Source organism: Platichthys flesus, chromosome 7 (genome assembly GCF_949316205.1).
Source record: "Platichthys flesus chromosome 7, fPlaFle2.1, whole genome shotgun sequence".
In the NCBI taxonomy this organism is placed as follows: Eukaryota; Metazoa; Chordata; class Actinopteri; order Pleuronectiformes; family Pleuronectidae; genus Platichthys; species Platichthys flesus.
In genome coordinates, this window is record NC_084951.1 from 27,642,467 (window position 1) to 27,656,193 (window position 13,727).

Here is a 13,727-nt window from a genome sequence, read left to right on the forward strand (position 1 = left end):
GCTATGTGCTAAAAGCTTCTGTGTTTTCTCACATGTTCTGTCACTTGTGTCAGGAATGTGTTTTCAAAGCCACAGACGAGGACCAGCGTTTTGTTTCTGTCTCCAATGTAGATGCATTTTTGTCTCTGCAGCTCTGTGCACCGTGTTGGGAGATGGCAGTGAATGTAGCTGTGAATGTAGCAGTGAATGCAGCAGTGAATATACATTCATATAACCGCTATGAGCTGCTGGCGTGGCTCAACGATACGCTACAGACACGCTTCACCAAGGTGGAGCAGGTATGCACAGGTAGGTCGGCACACAGAGGTTGGTCTGAGGGTCGGAGGTGGGCTGAGCCTTCAGGGCCTCGCTCTTTGTTTTCTATTTTAGAAGAAGACTGACAGGTTTCAGTGCACATTGTTGAGTAAGAGGATATTCTGATATTTGGCCTAACTACACATGATGAAGAGGAGAATAATTGGATAATAATTATCACATGTTCCATAGTGTACAGCTTTTGGTTTAAACGTTCTATCCAAGTGTTTCCTGTTAAATCTGCAGATCAAGTTTATTTCTGTTCTGAGACGAGAGATGTCTCTGCAGATGAAACTTCACCAATTTGATCTGTCGAGCAGCAACAACACACACGATGTCAGGGCCTTTCACACAGTTAACACAATGACTGTGTGTTTGTATCCAGGTGCAGCTTACTGCCAGCTGATGGACTTGTTGTTTCCTGGGTCTTTGGATCTTTCCAAGGTCCGGTTCCAAAGCAATGATCAGCTGGATTCTATCCACAACTACAGTTTATTGCAAGCTGCATTCAGAAAAGTTGGAGTCGTACGAGTAGGTTTCTCTAAATATAAAAGTTGTGTGTTTTGTGAGTTGTTTCATGACGTGAGAGGTCATTCTTCCAAGTAGAGATTTGTGAAGCTTCTCTGTGTTCTCCTCTGTCTCTGCAGTACATCCCAGAGAAGGCGCTGATGAAGAGGAACCCCACGGTGTCTCTGACCTTCCTCCAGTGGGTTAAGCTGTTTTTTGATAAGAACAACAAAGGCCGGGAGTATCACGCCCTGGAGGCCAGAGGAGGCCAGAGGATGACTCCTGCTGACTCAGGTGGGAGCAGTGGATGTCCATAGATTAATATGTGGCATTAATCACCAAGCCTGAGGAGGCTCACCATAGTTTGATCAGCTGTCATGGTTTCCATGTGTGTTGAGATTCCACTCTGTGTTTTCTTCCCCTCACAGATCATCTTTCCTCCAAGACTCCTCATCGGAACCTGGAGATCATTCTGAAGATGGAAGGGAAGAAAGGGAAAGAACCAAGAAAAAAGAAACCAAGAGACAATCCAAACAGGTCTGCAGAAGAAGTGGTGCTGATATCTGACGATGATGATGATTTGATGATGGATGTGACGAAGGAGCAGAACTCAGACATTATGGTGAAACCGGAGATAGAACCGTTTGCACAGGAGAAGGAGCAAGTGGAGCAAACAGAAGCAGCAGAGGACAAGAGAGGTGAAGACACGAGTCCCTGCAGCAGCAACGCTTTGCAGAGTTTCACGAGGAAAGTCTCACGAGAGACTCTGGACTCAAATTCAACCTTCAGCACAAGAACACACTCTGATATCTCTGGGCCTTCGCTTTCTGCCATCTTAAACCCGCCCCCCCCAGAAGACGCCATCCAGGCCTGCTCCCTCACGCCGTTCTGCCTCTACCTGTACATGGGGGTCGAGCTGGATGCAGGACAAAGCACAAGCGTCCTCCTGGTTGGATATTTTGACCAGAGCTCCGGGGCCCGTGTGGTCCGGCTGCTGTGCACTCTGCACATGAGTGTGGATGCCGCTGAGCCACAGACATCAGTGGATCTGGAGATGGGCACAGACGCAGTACAGTCTGATTCACGCCTTCTGCTTGACACGCTGAAGAGATCCAACCTCTGTCTGTCCAACCTCGCTGTGTTTTACTGCAGCGCTCCGGACCTCCAGCTGAGCCAGGTGCTCGTGTTCGAGCTGCAGAGCCACAGCCCGGGGTTGGTGTCGCTCTCCGGCCTCCCGGGCATCGCGGGAAGAGCCTGCGAGGACGCGCTCTCTGCCTCCTTCAAGTACGTGGTGGACTTTGTTGGAGACATCCACCACCACTGCTCCACCCACCCCTCTGTTGATGACAGTCTGAAGGAGCTGTTTGCTGATTACAACACATCGCAGCCCGTCTCGGCACAGGCTCTAGTTTTTATCCGCACGGTGGGGAACATGGTCGACAGCTGGACGGATCTAGTGAAGCATTTTGAGTCATTGAGGGGAACAGCGGAGACTGACCGGATCAGAACCCAGCTGATGGATCATAAAGTCAAACTGCACTTCATCTTCCTCGGCCAGTCGCTGGCGCCCCTGCGCTCTATGGATGGAGTTCAGCAGAAAGGTGAAGCAGACGTCGTGGCAGAGCTGCGGCTGACCTCTGCTTTGATTCAGTTCTATGCGGCGGCCATTTTCTGTCCCTTCCGTGCTAAGAGCTTTGTCAGGAGACCCGACCTTTATCTCCTCCACACTGAGGGGGATCTTCTCCCCACATCAGAGATGAACTTGGGCTCCAATGCCATGAACTACATGTCGTCCACTGCTAACGTGGACCTTGGGGAGCAGGAGAGGAGCGACTTCCTGACGGCTGCGGTGACTTTCTATAAAGCAGTGCTATGGAGTATAGGGCTGAGTGTTCCTCGGCAGCTGGGACGAGTGACCCTGAGGGACATCAACACCGTGCTGAACCACCCAGACAGAATTCATGTAAGAAGGTTCATTTCTGTGGTCAGTCTCAGTTCAGGATTTGAACCAGCACCATTCAGATGTTCACTCCTGCTTGTTTGGTTCAGACCTTCAGACTTCTCTGTTGAGTCTAATCCAAACTATATTCTACTTTCTTTTTTTAATTTTCTTAATTCAGGTTCCATATATTCTGCAGTATTTGTGTTTTCTTTTATGAATGATAAAGTTGATAGTTTAACTGTTATAAGGACTTTTCTCTGTGATAAGGGTTTGATAATAACATTGATATGTTATGTGTTTTCTCTTCAGTTCAATCAGTTGTCCCGAGTTGGGGTGTCGGGGTTGGGAGTCCAGCTGGGTCTGTGTGCAGCCGGATCTCCAGAGACGGATCAGATGTCCCTCCACTACCTGCGTCTCATTAAGACGCTGAGGGACAAACAGACGAGCAGCTCAGGAGGTTATCACTGGACAGAGGTAAACAGTGTTCAGAGGTTTCTCAATTGATACTGAATGAAACGTGCGTTGACTGTAGAAATGTTGTGTTTGACATGAAATACCAATGGAAGATTTCCCTGTGTGGACAGATGTTGAGCAGCATCAGCCCGGGTTCCACTCTGCACAGACTCCTCCTGACGCTCCTGGCTCTTCCCGGCTCTCTGAGCAGGAAACAGGTGTTTTCTCAGGTGAGTGTTAAAAGCTGAGATTATGTTATTCATGGTCCACAGAGGATGATCCTCCCCGAACTCTAATACCTCCTGACATGCTCCATAAAATATCTGCCATCTAACCATTGGCTCATCACGAAAATTAGTTTTACACATTCATGTTTTTCTCACAATAATCATTTTGTTAGTCCTGTGAGTTTTTCTTCTCTAGCGCCATCAGCTGTTGAGCGTGTGTATCGCTATGTGTCTTTGGACTAAACACTAATGACCTTCCATCAGCACAACATCAGCCTCAGATAAACCTTGTGTTAAACGTGAGATGGGAAGTGTTAGCATGCTACCATATGATACCGAGCCCTGGGTTCTGTTCTCCTGTCTCAAGGCGTTCGACGGCACCAAGGCTCCTCCCCCCGGACCTCAACCAGGGAGGTGGACCCGCCGGAGGAAGCTTCCCATCCCGTGGGGTCGTGGCAGCATGAGGAGAGAAGAGGAGGATGATGAGAGTTCATCTGAAGATGGTTTCAGTTCTGTGGCCAAACACAAACGAATGACTTCCAAACACGTCATTCTTCTGGAAGAGTCCGACCGCACCGATAACTCCTCTGGTAAGACCTTCAGGGGACCGGCTACAAGAGGCCGGACATTATCACTCAAGTTATAGTTATTATCCAGGTGCATCTACAACAGCAGCAAATCTACATGTTGTTTCTAATAATGATCAATGTGAATGGTTTTTCTCAGATGTGGTTGAAGTCAGGCAGGAATCCAAACCATCTCAGATCAGAAGGCTAAAAAAGACAGAGGGTAAGACAATAAGAATATACTGATCATCTGCACTTAGTCAGGTGTTGCTTTCAGTCAGGAACTGATCTCCAGTCAGTTGTTCACATGTTCCTGTTGGTGTGAACGAGTCGGACCCGACCACCTGCTGCTGCTGCTTCACTTTGCTTTCAGAAACACAAACTACACAAAGAGCCTGGACAACATTTTCCAGAATTCATGTCTGAAAACAGTTTATTGAGCAGATTCAGTGCAGTAGTAAATTATGTTTCTAGATTATTATTAATGAAGTGAACCAGGTGAATCCAAAGGTTTCCCATTCTTTGTCTTGCCACTGTATTTTATTGTAAAACTCTTGAGTCCTGATTTCAGTTATAAGTTGTTTCTGTTTTTCAGCCAAACCAAGTCCACAGGCAGAGATCTTCCACGTCTTGGACGGTAGTGATGATGAAGATGAAGAAGAGGTTTCAGGAAGCAAACCCCCCAAACCAGCAAGATTCCTGGTGAGGTCTAACAGAACAACAAACGACAAGCAAGACATTTCTTAATCGCACAATAAAATCGACTGATGTGTTACTATTGCTGATAACTGTATTAACATACATATTAACTTCGTTTGAAAAAACACTATTTTTTTTAGAATTCAAGGTTAAACTGAAATATCAAATCTTAATTGCATATCTTTGTCGTAAAGGTTTGATAAAGACATCTTAGGAATCATTAACATTAACACAGTAAATTGTGGGCTAGTTTTTTAATATTGGATATTAAAAAACTAGCCGACAGAGAAACAAAGCAACCAACACATTATCTCTGTTGTGATTAGAGGCTCTACAAAATAGTTTCCTGTATTAAAGTCATGAATCAGCCAAGAGAGAAACATTTTAAGAACCTATGTATATACATACATTGTGGAGAACTATCAGTAGTTATGCTTAAGCACGTGTTATGTGTTGTACAGGCCTCGAACAGGCCCCTGGTCTGGGGTCTGGTGGAGGGATATGATCCCTGGCCGGCCATCCTGGCGTCCTGTGGATCAGAGACGCTGCTTCCAGGGACGGGCACGGTGGAGTGGCTGGGACAGAAGATGTCCTCAACAGTGAGTCGTGTGTGTGAGGTCATGACGTTTTGCATTGATTTAGAATCTGAGTTTGAGTTTGAATCTGAGTTTATACTCCTAACGCACATACCAGCCTCCTCTACACAGAGACAGCAGAGTAGTACTAAGCTAACAACACTATTCACTTTTGCCCTCCTGCTTTTTAACGGGTTGAATATCCTGTGCTTTCCCATCGACGACCAGCTGCTGAGGAACTGATCCTTAAAAGATGTGTATTCTTTTTATTCTGACTCCTCTTTTTGGGCTCTGATCCCAGGTCAGTTTGCTGACTCTGAAGCCGTTTGCTGCCTTTGGCGAGTACTTCTGTTCCAGCTCCTTCGCCACACACGCCACCTACAAAGAAGCCATCTTCCTGTCACTGGAGGTTTGTGTGTCTCTCTGCTTTCTGAAAGAAACCAACTGGGGAAGTGCTGGGACACTGGTCCACAGATAAAGTCCACGGAAACAGCTTCTGCTTCTGCCATTGAGCTGGTTGACAGATTCACCTGCTTCCATATGTTGACGAGTGACCTGAGGGACCTCGGTGTGACTGACTCGTGTTCCTTGTCTGTCAGGAGGCGGCACTTCGCTGTAAGAAACGTTTTCCTGCTCCGCCCGAGGACCGGAACCTGCTGCTGATCCAGATGTTAGACTGGGCCTTCGCAGGCTTTCAACCCACAGGACCGGACGGATTCAAACTAACGGCTTCTGTAAATGGTACGACCATCTGAGTAAGAGCCCAGACAGATGAACTGTGTTATTTACCATTATGAAAAATGAAGCTGCTTTGCTGGATTCAGTCATTGTGATTTCCCCCGGAGCTTCAGTATAAGAACAGAAGGACTTTACTGTTCTGTGGACGAGCTGTGATATTATCACCATTCAAATCCTAGTCAAGTTAATATGAGCGTTGCTTTAGTGGTCCACTGTTTACATAATGCACAGTTTTATAAAGAGTGTGTTTGAGGACGGTACAGATTGAACACATGTTTATAAGCTGGGGATGTTGAGGCCACAGTTTTATGTGATTTATCAGAAATGATGTTTATTTGAGGCTCTACATTAGTTACTATTGCACGTATGGTGGTAAGTATTCTCTACTGTTTTGGATGCTTAGTTTTACGTTCGCCTGTCCTCTGTGCAGGTGATGGTGAAATAACCAACCGGCCAATGGCGAAGAAGAACCTCTTCCCAGTAGCCTCCTGTTCCCCTCAGCTCTCTAACTCCTCCTCTCCCCAGAGGTTCTTGAGATCGGGGATGAAAGAAGTGTCTGTGTCTCTGACCAGACTGTCGGGGGAGCAAGGAGTGGGTTCTGTGGGGAAAAGCACCAGAGGGGGAGTGAAGGAGACGGGATCCAGAGGAGGAGGGGGGGCAGCGGGATGGGAAGGAGAGAAAGATGAGTGGGAGGGAGGGGGGGCGAAGCTGAGAAGAGGGAGGGGACACAGGAAGAAAAGCAGATTGTCCCCTGAGCTGGATAACGACACATCGCCGAACTATGTGCCCTCCGAGAGGAGGAGCTACATCAAAACCAGCATGGTCAACAAGGGGACCAGCGCCTACACCCAGCCGGACCAGCAGCTCCGAGGTACACCACCTGTCACTCACGGTTCATCTGAGTCACCCCACAAACACTCCTGTAACATGTGACTGAGAGGAAATCACTGCGTGTGTGTTCCACTCAGAAAGTAACGGTTCAAACATGTGTTGAAACTGGTGAAGTGGTTTTTGATGAATCCTTCAGACGCTCAGACACATGACGTGAAACAGGATCATAACTTGAGTTGGATCACAAACCATCGAGTCGTTGATTATCGATCTTCTTTTGTTTGCAGAGGAATCAATTCGTCGGGTCACAGACTTGAAACTGGACATCGAAGGTGATTAATAAACTGTTCCTGTTTATTCACCTCAATCATTCAGTCGTATTATGTTCCTGTTTCTACCCATCTGTGTTTCTCTGTCTGCAGGCTTGTGTCTGTGCTGTGGCTCCGACAGCGTGGCGATGGCCCACCCTCTGTTTAAAGGAAGCCTCTGTTTAAAGTGTAAAGTAAGGAAGCATGAACATCTCCTCTGACTCAGTGAAGACTCCTCCCAGTTCACTGTGGATCAGGTCGAACTGAAGCTCCTTGCATTCTTATGTCCCACTCCTCTGGCGACCCCTAGTGGATGTTCTCGTGTCGTCCGTCCAGCACATTGTTGTGAACACCATATCTCAAGAACACTTGACACGTGGTGGAGACACATTCACTTAGATCCACGGATGACCTGATCAGACTGTGGAGGTCAGAGGTCATTGTGACCCCACACGTTGCTCTTCTGAACTCAAACCTCTGAGATCTGCTTCAAAGGGATTTCTTCACATTCGGTATAAACGTGAGCTGAGACCTCACTCAACCCATTTCAGCCTCTAGAACCTGTTAAGGACATTTGGGGACTCAAGGTTAAACTGAGGGGGTTTGGAAGGTCAAGGTCATGGGATCCGCCTTCAGGGAGTCTCTTCACATTTGACCAGTTGCCACTTGGACTGGGACAAACCGTGTTCCCACTTCAGCCCGAGTCAGAACCTCCATGTTGCTGGAACACAGTCAATGAGTTCCTTAACCTCTGATCCATGTCTCCACAGCTCAACTTCACAGAAACTCTTCATCGGTACGATGAAGACGGATATCAGTCGTACTGCACCATCTGCTGCTACGGCCTGGAGGTGATCCTGTGTGGCAACGACAGCTGCTGCAGGTCGGTCCGCCCTCACACTCAGCCTGCTCTAAGATGTTTACAATGGAGTGTAGAGTCCAGATGTGTTGCTCTCCCCCCTCAGGTCTTTCTGCGAGGACTGTCTGAACGTCCTCGTCGGTCCGGAGACGTTTGAGAAGCTGAAGCGGACGGACCCGTGGATCTGCTTCCTGTGTCAGCCGCACCGGGCCCACGGCGCTCTGATGCCCAGGGAGGACTGGAGCATCCGAGTCCAGGAGGTCTTCGCCAACAACAGCGCCATGGCCTTCGTGAGTGCTCCTCCCATCGTGACCCTGTCTATACGACATACGTTTCACTTGTATCACACACCATAAATGTCTGAAGAACTCATCTTCATGATTTACATTCTTAGTGAATCTGTAAGAATTGGCCTTTGGGATTCGACTACACATTATTTTCATCATGAATTAGTTTCTAGATTCATTGTTTTTCCTGTAAATCATCAGAAATGAGTGAAACTTGACGTATTCAATTTAAAATGATGTAAACCGGAGAAAGACGTCTGCTGGTTTGTTTTCATTGATCAACTAATCAGTTCTTCATCAACCAGGACGTCATGACTCTTTCATTTCACAGTCTGTTACTGAATAAGACTTTTATCTATTAACTATTTAACTTGAACAATTTAGTTCTTCATATTCTATTTAATTTAAAAGTTACATTTCAGACATTTCTGTAGTAAATTTGACTTTCTAGCCAAACATATGGATGCACCTTGGATTAAGATAAATATATATTTAAAATAAACTTATTTGTATCATAACAAAAATTAACACCTGAGTCTATTAAGATCAGATAGCAGTAGATAATACAATAGAAAATGTCACTGCTTTTTAATGTCTATATTTTTAAACATGAACAAGTGACTCAGTCGTCCCTTTGTGTTTCCCTGAGTAGGAGCCGCACCGGGTTTACCCGTCCATCCCCGCCGACCAGCGCCGGCCACTCAGGGTGCTGTCGCTGTTCGATGGCATCGCCACCGGTGAGTCAGCGCCTGGAGCCTCTGGGATCGAACACAGTGGCTCAGCCCTCTGCTCTCACCTGACCTCTCTCACCTGCTCTGACCTGACCTGACCTCTCTCACCTGCTCTGACCTCTCTCACCTGCTCTGACCTGACCTGCTCTTACCTGACATCTATGACCTGCTCTGACCTCTCTGACCTCTCTCACCTGCTCTGACCTGACCTGACCTCTCTCACCTGCTCTGACCTCTCTGAACTGACCTGACCTCTCTCACCTGCTCTGACCTCTCTGACCTGCTCTGACCTCTCCCAGCTCTCTAACCTGCTCTCACCTGACCTCTCTCACCTGCTCTAACCTGCTCTCACCTGACCTCTCTCACCTGACATCTATGACCTGCTCTGACCTCTCTGACCTCTCTCACCTGCTCTGACCTCTCTGACCTGCTCTGACCTGCTCTGACCTGACCTCTCTGACCTCTCTGACCTCTCTGACCTCTCTGACCTGCTCTGACAGAATGTGTTAGAACCTCAGAGTGTGAACCCGTTGTGTTTCTCTTCAGGTTTGCTGGTGCTGAAGGAGCTCGGCTTTAAGGTGGAGAAATACTTTGCCTCAGAGATCTGTGAAGACTCCATCGCTGTGGCGGCCGTCCACCACGATGCCAAGATCATCCATGTGGGCGACGCCCGTTCAATCACCATGGAGCACGTATGTACACACACACACACACACACACACACACACACACACACACTTTCTTGTTGTTTGAAATTGTGCTTTTCACTCACATTACATGATTTACCTAACTCATCTTTTGCTGTTTTGTTTGGAGGACTGTTAGGAGAGGTAGAACAAATAAAATGTGATCTACAGATATATATATATATATATATATCGGCTAAAAACTACAGTGACCCTTTGTTCTCTGTGCCGGTCCAGCTGGAGCATTGGGGTCAGTTTGACCTGCTGATCGGTGGCAGCCCCTGTAACGACCTCTCCATCGTCAACCCGGTCAGAAAAGGACTTTATGGTACGAATCTGATCAATGACTTCATTTTTAATCATAACAAACTGATTCCATCTGGAAAGAAGCTGCTTCCTCAGTTAGACCTTTGGGTTGATTGAATCATGATGAATTGAATCAACCCTTTGCCCTCTCTTCTCCTCTTTGTTCTCCTGGTCCCTCCTGCAGAGGGCTCCGGCCGGTTGTTCTTTGACTTCTTCCGCCTCCTTCAGCTGCTGAAGCCCAAAGACGAAGACCCGCGGCCGTTCTTCTGGCTGTTTGAGAACGTGGTCTTCATGAACACCCACGACAAACTCAACATCTGTCGCTTCCTCGAGGTTCGTCCTCGGTCCGATTCCTCCTCCTCTCTTCCCCCCCCCTCTGTCCTTGTTGTCCTGCTGGTTTTAGCTCAGATGTTTGAATGGCTGACTCACAGGGAGCTTCCTCTCCTTCGATCTGTTGACAGTGCAACCCGGTGCAGGTGGACGCGGTCAACGTCAGCCCGGCCCACAGAGCTCGTAACTTCTGGGGAAACATCCCGGGGATGAGCAGGTCAGAGATGGATTCATCATGAAGTAGAGCTGTTGAATCACTGACTGTAGCAGCTGTAGTAAAACTAGAGTGTCGTATAAGGAGCTCCACAATTCTATGATGTGCATGGTGCCTCGTCTGGAAGCTGACGTGTCTGTGCTTCTCCCCGTCAGGCCTCTCGCTGCGTCTCAGAGCGACCGGCTGAGTCTCCAGGACTGCTTAGAGGTCGGCAGAGAAGCCAGGGTCAGTCCTCTCTTCAGTCTTATTTTGCTTCCTTGTCCTCTACCATCCGACCCTAACCCATTAGTCTCCTTCTGGACATCGTCTGATTCCAGGTGACTAAGGTGAGGACCATCACCACCAGTTCCAACTCTCTGAAGCAGGGGAAAGGCCAGAGTCTGCTGCCTGTCCTCCACAACGGGAAGGAGGACAACCTCTGGATCACTGAACTGGAGAAGTAGGTGTTCTTACACTGGGATTAGGAGTGGCTGGGTGTGCTGGGGAGAATTGCCAGAATGCTAAAACATGTTGGACTAAACTTACGGATGGAGTAAACTAGTAAGCTAGTAAATGCTAAGCTATCGTCCACAAAGACTGTGAGGACAAGCAAGCAACTCTCATGAAGTGATGGTGTCACCATGATGGTGATGTCCACGTGAAGCTGTTGATGTTGTCGTGAACCTCTTCAGCTCTGGAGCCAGGCGGGCTACCCTGCGATCCTCAGCCTGTGTTCCACAGCTCATCTCACAGCAGGTTGAGACCAGTGGAGCCTTCAGCCTGACGCTGCTCTGACCTGCTGCCTGGACTCACAGCTCTGTCTCTGTGTGTCCTGGTACCTCTCACACAGATTCTCACTTGGAACGAGAAACGATACTCGGTAGTACCGACGCAACAAGGTCAAAACCTTAGAACCATGTTCTGTCCCAGATGTCCACTGACTATAGTTGGATGGAACAAATTATGGGTGTTTGAAATAAGACTGGTCACACGTCACCATTTCTCTTTGTTTCACCCGAGTTATAGAATGAAATCATTTGGGTCTAGCTAACAATCATCTTCTCCTTCATTGGTCTCCAGGATCTTTGGTTTCCCCAAACACTACACCGACGTGCGCAACATGAGCCGGCAGGAGAGGCAGAAGGTGCTGGGGAAGTCCTGGAGCGTCCCCGTCATCCGGCACCTCTTCGCTCCCCTCAAGGACTACTTTGCCTGTGAGGAGCTTTTGAACCCATCCACCACATCCACCGCCCAGTCCGCCACCGCCCAGTCCTCCCCCTCCGAGTCCTCCCCCTCCGACTACTCCCCCTCCGACTACTCCTCATTCTCCGACTACTCCACCCCCCAGTCGTCTCCAGCCACTCTAGAAAAGCTCCTCAGATAGTGTGTGTGTGTGTGTGTGTGTGTGTGTAAGCAAGCTGGAGGATAAACGGTCTCTTCTGTTCTCCTCAGCTCACAAACAGGCTCTCTTCTGTGGTTCCCTGAGGCTCATGTAGTCTGCTGTTCCCTCGAGGCTCCTGCTTCACGTCACACATGTAGTCTCTGCACATCAGGCTCTTTGTGCTGGATCGAAAACAAAAGGCCGATTATTCTCCCTCTACTGTTCATCTGATTTCTTCTGAGCCTGTTGGGTCCAAAACCATCTTCATTGTTTGTGTAGTCAGTTATAACCTGAATATTATGAGATTATAAAAGTGTCTACATTGGACATTTTTAATGTTTTTATCAATTTATAAGAGAACACGTGTGTATTAGGTTTGTTGTTCACTGCTGCTGCGTCTGAAGGTCTGAAGGTCACGTCTGTTGTTTCCAGGAGAAAAGAACAACTGCAATTCTTTCAAATGTTAAATTTTTTTTTTTAAACTGATTTCTCGAATTTCTGGATCCAAAACTAACCATATTGTGAATGTTGATTTTTAATGTGTGTGCTTTCTGTTATTTTGGCTTTTTCAGCCTTAGCTTGAAAGAGACGAACTCTAAATGTTGCAAAAAGAATAGGAAATGGCAAAACCCCCCCTGCATCATACTTATTATTGATTACTCATTTATTGTGTCTATAGTATTATTATTATTATTATATGACAATGAATAACACATCATTCAAGGAGTACAACAGTTTTAACAAATCCTCCAAAACCAAAAATGTGAATAATGTTTTGTATCGTCTGTGGTGCCTGAGCCTTTAGTCTCTGCTCTAGATACTAGTCATGGGTTAGGGTTAGGGTTATGGTTCCATGTATGACTGTTTGAAGACAGAATGTTTTTATCTGTATATTTACTTGGTTGTGTCGACAGGACCAATGCAAGAGAAAACAATTAAAACACATGTCAGAACTTTATTTCACTTCTTTATTTGTTGATCTGTTTTAGAGGTTTTTTAATTTATAGATTTTGGTGTAAATTGTGCGTGGGGAGGGGGGGGGGCAGGTCTTTATCTTCCATTTCATTCATTTAGATTTAATTTCTCCCTGTTGCACAATTGACTTTTCTTGCATTGTCACATTTTATTGTATTTAAATTTCTTACAGTCGTGACATTTCATTCCATTGAGCTTCAGTTCATATCTTTGGCACACGCCCCCCTCTCCATCACGTCGGGGGAGCGAGTCGGCAGCTTCAGGTTCCTCGAGGTCCACATCAGTGATGACCTGACCTGGACCCATCACACAGACTCCATCAGGAAGACGGCCAGGCCTGCAGAGGCTCCACAGGGACTCAGGTGCACCACAGAGAGCATCCTGACTGGCTGCACCGCCCTGAACCGTGAGGCTCTACAGAGGGTGGTGCAGTCTGCCAGCACATCACCAGGACGGAGCTCCCATCCATTGAGGTCCTCTACACCCCAGACATGAACTGTTCTCCTGCTGCCGTCTGGCTGACGGTGCAGCAGCATCCGGGCCGGCAGCACCAGCTCAGAGACAGTTTCATCCACCAGGCCTTAAGACTTTTAAACTTCACTAAACCAGCACCGTGACATAAGTGCACTATTGCATATAATTGCACTGTTTTTCCTTTTTTTAAAGGATATAATATTTTTTGCCTGTAACATTCGGAGCGTTGCTGTACGAGCCAGTGACTGATGAATGTGATCGATGTGCATTTGACAATAAACTTGAACTAAATATTGTATTTGATTTTCTTGTCACTTTGAGCAGGTCGTGGCTGACGTCATGAGCCCGGTTCTTCCGCTGCCGGT

General features: G+C 47.3%; 1 protein-coding gene across 1 annotated transcript; it reads left to right on the forward strand.

The window, feature by feature from the left end:
- Positions 1–152: 152 nt before the first annotated feature.
- On the forward strand, positions 153–12,542 carry LOC133957229 (uncharacterized). The gene is made up of 26 exons (XM_062392704.1): positions 153–288; positions 680–825; positions 942–1,095; positions 1,230–2,764; positions 3,053–3,217; positions 3,328–3,426; positions 3,791–4,013; positions 4,150–4,212; positions 4,585–4,691; positions 5,150–5,287; positions 5,565–5,672; positions 5,863–6,004; positions 6,432–6,661; positions 6,710–6,872; positions 7,120–7,164; positions 7,255–7,334; positions 7,911–8,023; positions 8,106–8,289; positions 8,939–9,023; positions 9,564–9,709; positions 9,941–10,031; positions 10,194–10,342; positions 10,471–10,556; positions 10,709–10,778; positions 10,871–10,992; positions 11,613–12,542. Exons 1-26 carry the CDS (start codon positions 153–155, stop codon positions 11,914–11,916), a joined length of 4,884 nt encoding a protein of 1,627 aa, XP_062248688.1. The 3' UTR covers positions 11,917–12,542.
- Positions 12,543–13,727: the final 1,185 nt, after the last annotated feature.